This window comes from Cariama cristata, unplaced genomic scaffold, assembly GCF_000690535.1.
Source record: "Cariama cristata isolate BGI_N322 unplaced genomic scaffold, ASM69053v1 scaffold29617, whole genome shotgun sequence".
Taxonomy (NCBI): domain Eukaryota; kingdom Metazoa; phylum Chordata; class Aves; order Cariamiformes; family Cariamidae; genus Cariama; species Cariama cristata.
In genome coordinates, this window is record NW_009625419.1 from 10,546 (window position 1) to 18,238 (window position 7,693).

The 7,693-nt window shown below is 39.1% G+C and overlaps 1 protein-coding gene across 1 annotated transcript; it reads right to left on the minus strand.

Annotated features, from left to right (window-relative positions):
- Nucleotides 1-620: 620 nt before the first annotated feature.
- RFC2 (replication factor C (activator 1) 2, 40kDa) lies at nucleotides 621-7,167 on the minus strand. Its single transcript, XM_009703615.1, has 10 exons — nucleotides 7,090-7,167; nucleotides 6,359-6,400; nucleotides 5,842-5,948; nucleotides 4,595-4,696; nucleotides 3,887-3,987; nucleotides 3,070-3,227; nucleotides 2,637-2,702; nucleotides 2,072-2,152; nucleotides 1,615-1,728; nucleotides 621-932 (listed from the first exon to the last, which is right to left on the minus strand). The coding sequence occupies exons 1-10, from the start codon at nucleotides 7,138-7,140 to the stop codon at nucleotides 822-824; spliced, it is 933 nt and encodes a 310-aa protein (XP_009701917.1). The 5' UTR covers nucleotides 7,141-7,167; the 3' UTR covers nucleotides 621-821.
- Nucleotides 7,168-7,693: the final 526 nt, after the last annotated feature.

The following is a 7,693-nucleotide window of genomic DNA, read 5'->3' on the forward strand; positions in this document are numbered from 1 at the left end:
CGCATCTGATATGGAGGTGGTCAAATTCAATTTATATTTGCTTTCACTCTGCATTTCACACTTTATTGCTCATCTGCACTGGCAAGGTGGTTTCCAAAACTGAACAGACAGGAAAGCATGATCCTGTAAGCTTTTTGGTATGCTGGAACTATAGTGAAATGCCATGACCTAACCTGGACAGCAAGGACAGAAAAGGGAACTCCAATGCAGAGCATCCCAGAATTTGGTACATTTTTAAAAGAAATACTGAAAATAAATAGCTGGCACCATTAAGAAATGTGTAATATTTCTCTTGTATATGTTTGGTGACAATATCTTCCTTACCCACAGCACATAACAGCACCCAGGAGTGGCACCTGCTCAGCATGCCTCAATTATAACTTCATTAAATGCCTTATTTTGTGCAAAAGTTTTCCCTTCTTTGTCTTGCTAAGACTACCACTCATGACCAGACTTGAAGTGTAATCACTCACAACAGAATTACATTTTTGTTTCTCCTGCTGTTCAGTCTCGGTACTGCTGACAGGAGCAGTTTTGTTGAGTGCACCAGACAGACCTTATTGCTCTGGACTGCCCACACTCTTTTCCACCTCGGTTATACAACATGCAAGAGTTCTTGGGTTAAAGTAAATTTTAAAGCTTTATTGGTCTAAATAAAAAAGTACAAAACATTTTTACAATAGAACCTGGTTATTTTTCTGCAATTTAGCAAAACCAAGGGAACAGACTTTGCATGCAGAATTCAGGACACGCACGGAGCTGCTGACCTTGCACACCAGGCCTTCACCTTCCAGAACACAGGCTTCAGCCCCATGACGTATCTAACTTGCTGCAGGGACCGCCGTCTTCTGACACAGCCTGGCCAGCAGTCCGGCCATTTGTAAAAGTGAGTTCACACCTTCTGCTATCTTCATGTGAGTGTACCCAATTTCCTGATCATAAAGAGATTGTAAAATCTTCTGTTTTCTCCCCCAGTCTAGGTCTAGTATGACTAGTGACTAAATAGAACATGTCCCTTACTAACAGGAGACCAACTTTGAGTCACTCGAACTTGAGGAAAATGTATCTTCTCATGGAAACCAACTCGAATGCCTTTTTTTTTTTTTTTTTTTTTTTTTAAATCACAGCCTGTATTTCCCCACTTCCTTTATAAGAAGCAAGGTGCATACATTTAAGGACAGATTTTAAAGATGAAGAGTGATTCCATTACACCAGTTTACCATTTGTCAACTGGCTGTTAATATAATTTTTTGCTGTCTATTGGACTAGAATCAAGTATGCACTTGAAGAAAGTTCTCAAGGAGTTATTTGAGGCTTTGATGTAAATAATAAATTCAGCCAGTGTTACGTTTGTTATTAATTCTAGTTGATCACTAAAGTGACTTTTGGCACTTCTGTGGCTGGTTAGATGTTAAACCTCAAGTGACCATTCTTACTGACAAACTGATGATGCAGAGTGGGAAAGAAAGCAGGAAGGAGTTAAGAAATACTTCTTTCACGCTAATATATAGCAAATCTCAAACAGAAAACCCTGAGGCTGCCCCTGTATTAGGGATCGCATCCTCCTCTTAAAAAGGCCCAAAAGACCTCACCAGGAGCTAAGTTAGTACTAACCTTGATAAATTCCAGTTTCAGATATTCTGGCATTTGATAGGTTTTACATACACGGAAGATGTTGCCAATCACATCTTCTGGAGAGTATCCAAGTCGCCACAGGTGGGCAAGAATCTGTGCAGGCAAGAATAATCCCTCATTTATCTGCAAAACTTACCAGGTGAGTCAAGTATATTCACTTTTAGAACAGCTGTATATAACTACTGGAACTGCATGTACTATTTATCAACTGATTTAACCTCAATTGTTTGGCAAGTAATTTCAATACAACTTGATTTTTTGCTTATGGGCTTATTCATCTGAACAAACCCTTGCATAAAAAGGATTTAATTTGTCAACTCATCTACATAGTATTGCCCTTATCTTAAAAAACAACAGACGCTGTGAATTCTTCAAAACAAACAAGAATTCTGCAGAGAAGTGTCTGTCTATGCCGACACAACACATGAAAACCAACCTTGTACGCTTCATCAATATTTGCATTTATGCAGTGTTGTATCATTTCTTTCACAAGCAGAGGATGAGGCTCATCACATACCTATATCAAAGAGAAATATTACACTTCAAAATATGAGAAGAATCTGCATTAAACTTCTGGTACTTTCACCAAGCTTCTAGACAGCTGAAGTACTGAACTAGACACATGCTATAATACAGATTAAATTTTAAGTAATATGGCAGCTATCCTGCCATGGCAGACTCACTAGCACGAAATGAGAACACCCAAGTAATAGATTCAAAAGTTACCACTGTCAAATTTCCCAGCAGTTATGTGATTTGTGTGCTTTGAGAGAGCTGGAAAGCCACAAAGTCTCAGACGTACCATTAGAGACTGCTAGCGCACTCGCCCTCCCTTTTCAAAAGGCACATGCACTTTTTTACAGCCTAATGTTGTAATTGCTACCTACAAAGTGCCGACTGCAAACTGGCAAAGCACTTTCAAAGGCTTAGATACCTGATCAAAGGTCTCACACAGCTGTAGTGCTAAACTTCTAGCCTCACTGCTTTACACTATTACTAACCTTAAAGACATTTTCACTGTTTATAAAGCCAAATCCAGAATAGGTGGACTGTAAGTTGTTTAATGCCTGTGAAAGGAAAAATAAGACACTGTTTATTTTCTGAAGTGCTCTGCTTCACTCCCCTCCTCAGGATGAAATACACTTTTCAGAAAACGATGCCAAATACGCAGTTTTCAATTAAGCAACAGAGTAAACCGCAAATGTATGCAAACTTTGTTTCCTCCCACAAATTTGGTATCCAGTTCCCACCAATTCACTTCCAAGGGGCAGATCCACCTTAAAACCTCACAAACCCAAGTAGTTTAGTTACTCTTGTGCCACAGCTCACATCCCCTTTGCTCTACCTCTCCAAAGATAAATCCTTGAGAGCCACAATTCAAAGATCGTTTTGCTTTAAACAGAAGCCTTTGTTTCATTGCCTTTCTTCTTTTACCTGTCTCATATCTCCTTGGGCTGTGAAGATAATGGCTTCTAGTCCATCATCTGTATATGGTACATCCTCTTTCTCAACAATTTTCAGTAGCCTTGCAAGGATTTGTGAATCTGTCAGCTTGGTGTAACGCAGCACTGCACACCGGGATTGAATAGGTTCTGAGGACAGAGATGGGCAATTAGCATTTCTCTCTTTTCTCAAAAAAAATAGCATTTGTTTTCATCTTGGAAGAAGGTATCTCAGCTTCTAACTCTTCATTTGTCTTCTTTTAAAGAAAAAGAACGTCAGCTCCAGACAGAATATAGCATCTCCTTAAGCATATACAATTGCTACAGTCCTTCACTTGAACCCAAATGTGCAAATATATATGAAGCTCCGCTGCTCCTGTTTTCCTGGTTTTCTGAATGTATATGTTTATCATTGCTAAACAAGAAAAGTCTGAAGGTCTACAATGTGTTGGCCTATAGGCAAACTTTTACGTTTCAAAATGCAGGACAACCAAAGGGGTTCAATACCCATTAAACAATACATCAAACATCTTAAACTGTAGCAGTCAGATAGAGATTGAGCCCCAAGTATGAGAAATCTGCTTCTGCAGTCATGCATAGCACTATCCATCAAAAACAGCTGTTTGGAGGGTTCACCAGCAACACAAATATACTCTTATTAGCTGCATGTACAGGCGGTTTGAATTTTCAGAAGTACCATGGTTTCTTCCAACGAGCAGGTTGAAGGTATTTCCGAAAACTGCCTTGGAAGTTAGCCAACAGTATGGAGCACATATGACAAAAGCTCCCAGGGACTAGCAGCACTTTACCTATGATTTTGTCAGAGGCATTGCAGGCAAGTGCGAAGCGCGTTGTTTTGGAATAAATTTCCATTGTTCTTCTCAATGCTTGCTGTGCTCCATCTGTCATGCTGGGGGAGAAAAGAGTTAGGACAGATTTTGCCTTTCACTGACGTATAGATGCAGCCTAATAACTATTTTGATACAAACTTCAGAGTTTACTGATATTAAACGGTGCTTTGTAAATTACTTGATATTCTGGCTTGATAAAGTAAGCAGCTTTTTCTAGTCATGTGAACAAACCACCCCACAATGCAGGCAGTCACCCAGACCTCCATAAAACTAACACCCAAAAATAAATCATTAACACTCTGAATAATACTCCTAAGAATACTACTACTTATGTGCAGATGGAGGAGAATGTCCCGTTTTCATCCAGTGAAATTGTCTATATAAGCCAGACTCTTTTTCCAAAAAAAAACCCAGACAATGCTATTTCATATCCAGCTAAATCACAGTCTTGCACCCCGATATTCAGTGTAACCTTTGAAGCAATGATATCTGCTTGATATGAGTAATCTCGTAAGAACACCGTTCAATGCACATTTATTTCCTAACAAATTTTTTTTTTTATAACCTTATAGAAACATCTAAGACTGTCCAAGACAGCAGCTCTGCAGACAGGATAGATCCAACACATTTCACATAGTAGCTGAGGTTAAGACAAAAACAACGTACCTGTCTGCTTCATCAAGGATGATTATTTTATGCCGACCTTTTGGAAGTGTGACCTTTTGCTGGGCAAACATTTTGATTTTGTTTCTCACAACATCAATGCCTCTGGAACAATAATTCAAGTGACTCATGATCAGTTGGGTGAAATTGCATAATAGATTTTATTCAGCAGCCACAGTGGCTGACGCGGTCCTGAGCTCCCTATTCTCCCGCTGTTTGTCCCTGCCCCTTCAGCTGTGCCATTATAACTGTTGTGAAACCATGTTGTAAGCCAGACTGTCTGACTGACTCAGATTTAAACACCAATACTCCTCATTTTTGGAGGCTTTGAAAAAATAATTTAACAGTATCAGTATATATGTATCAGTAATCTTGCAGTACTGCTACAAAATTACTTATGTTTGGCAAATGGTAGGGGTATTAAATGAACAAAGGCAGAAGCGTTTAATACTGCTTTGTACTTCACACAGGTATGTCCACAGATCCAGCTATAACTCAGAAGAGTTTAAGAAAAACAGCTGGACAGACTGCATCATTTTAGCACAACATGGGTGCTTTCCTAGACAGAGTCCCATTAAAGAGTTTTAAAAATAAAGGATTTTACTTTTTTGTTCTGTTTAGAAAATGAATGTTGTGATTCTGTAGCTCTTCTATAACTGATATTAACAAAGGCAGGTAAAATGTATTGTACTCATCAGCAACTCTCCAGGAAATGTCCTTAAAATACTTCAGGATGGGTCTGCTACAGAACTTGGGAAATATAATCAGCCCTTAGTGCCTAATTCCTGGAGCACAGTCAGTGTCCTCTACATAACTAACACCCTTATCCTACATTTTAATCCCCAGCTGCCTATAGAGCACTAATTTCTATCACTTCACTTTTTTTCTGAAGCATTGAGGAGTTTCATTATAAACAACTTGTTCACTTTTCAATCTTAGGAGGCTCTTCATGAATGCAGGAAGCTTAACTCTTTAAAGTAAAATCAAGAAAACAGTACCAAACTCCATCTGTTTATATTTTTGTGTATGAAAGTATCTGTCAAGTTTACAAAACATCAAGTAATAATATCTATGTTGATAGGTGAACACCAAAGATTGCCTAACTTTTACTTGGAAAAACTGCATTAAAATAAGTACTAGAGGCCTTACAATAGCCTATTAAGCCTATCACACTGGCTTGAGTTGAACTAAAAATAAAAATGAATACTTGCTGCTTCATTAAAAGTTTGATAAGGTTTATTCATTCTCACCTGTCATTTGAGGCATTCAGCTCCAAAACAGCATCTTTTAATGCAGGACCAAGCAGAGCACGAGCCAAGCACAAGATACTGGTGGTTTTACCTGTTCCTGGGGGACCCTAAAAATGCAAAATGCAACAATTGCTGCTAAGTTTAATGTAATTTTCTAAGCTGTACTCTCTATAACGCTCCCCAGTCATGAAAAACAGCTGCAACAGAGGAACTGCAGAGAGAACATCAGACTAGAAGTTGCCCAAGGTCAGGATCCTGCCTCCTACAGAGAGAAATGCTGCAGGGAGAAGCACAAGACATGCTTCAGTAGGCACCTGAGGGCCAGGTCAGTTTTTAACAGAAAGCTGTTCACTAGTTGTGTATTCTGCCAAGAACACTGCCCTGTGACCATGCAATCAATATCTCTCTTACCAATACATTCAGGCACCATACAAATCTATACTGGGAGGCTATTGTGGCTAGATTTCAGAAGCCAAGACCAAGACAGTGAAGTACAGTACAACACAACAGTACTTACAGCAATTATAATATTTGGTACGTTCCCCTCTTTTGCAAAGACCTAAGAGAGAATAAAAATTTTAAAAATTATATAACGAAATAGAGGGAACAAGTAGTTTCCAATTCTACTTTAATTACGAGAGCTACAATTTCTTTTTCTTTTCTTCTACAAATTTTCTTTTCTTCCACAATTTTTCTTTTCTTCCTTCCTGCTTTCATTTTTTGAACGTTGCTGTTTTTTTTTTTTAATTGAAGCATTAGAAGTCAGTCCCTAGAATAATATGGAAAAATTTAAACGCACTTAATCCCACAAGTCTTTAGTACTTGTGCCTTTCCTTTACCACTGTTATATTTGCTAGTATAAGCTTTCCATTAACAAATACTGTGTTCACAAACTAATTTGTCAAGGAAAATATTTTTCTTCCAGAGAAACATTATATTTATGTTTCTTTCTTTTGTTATATAAATTATTTTTATTCATTGAAACAATATTATTATAACAGCCACAAATTTTCTAAGGTGTATCAAAACAGGGCCAATTTAAACAACATCCCAATTCAAGAGGGCATTATTTCCTTAGAACATCACTCAAACGTCGTAAAAGAAGTAATTGCTTAAGAACATCAGAAAGTTTTTTTCCACATACTTAAGTATGGATGTAAAAATACAGAAGTGCTTTTACTGTCTGTAGATCTACGCAGAACTGGGTTTTGGGCTAACCCCTAAAGAAATGAAGGGACAGCTACACACCTCCAACCTGCTCACTGTATCTTCATTTCCAACTATTTCAGATAGTTTCATGGGTCTGTATTTTTCCACCCTGTAAAAGTAAAACCCCAGACATTTCAGTATATCTAATAAAAATTTTAATAGTGCATTACACTGACAGAAAAGGAGGATTATATTAAGACAGCATGAGACAAAGATGACTTGATGTGTCTTTAGTGCAAACGCCGCAGGGTCCCCCCTCACTGCTAAGCACAGCATTCCACACACGAATTCCTGAAAGGTTGTTTTACTTAGTATAAAAAAGGAAAAGAAAAAAACCGCTCAACTCAGACACGAGTTTGGTGCCTCAGTCTGACACAAAAGGGCTAAGGGGAGATGCCACCCTGTGCACTCTCATGGTTAACACAAGGCAGGGCTGACTTTGCCTGAACTCCAAAGGGACTTCTTGCTTTCTACCCTGGGCTGCCCGCCGCCCTCTCCCCACTCCCACTTGACAGGCCCCAGCCCTGCCTGGGCAGGTTACTGGGTGCAGGCAGAACACTCTCCGCTGGCAGCACCCCCCCACTTCCCAGTCAGATCCAGCTCATGCAGGCCGGCGGACACGGGGGAGGGAAGGCCTGCGGGC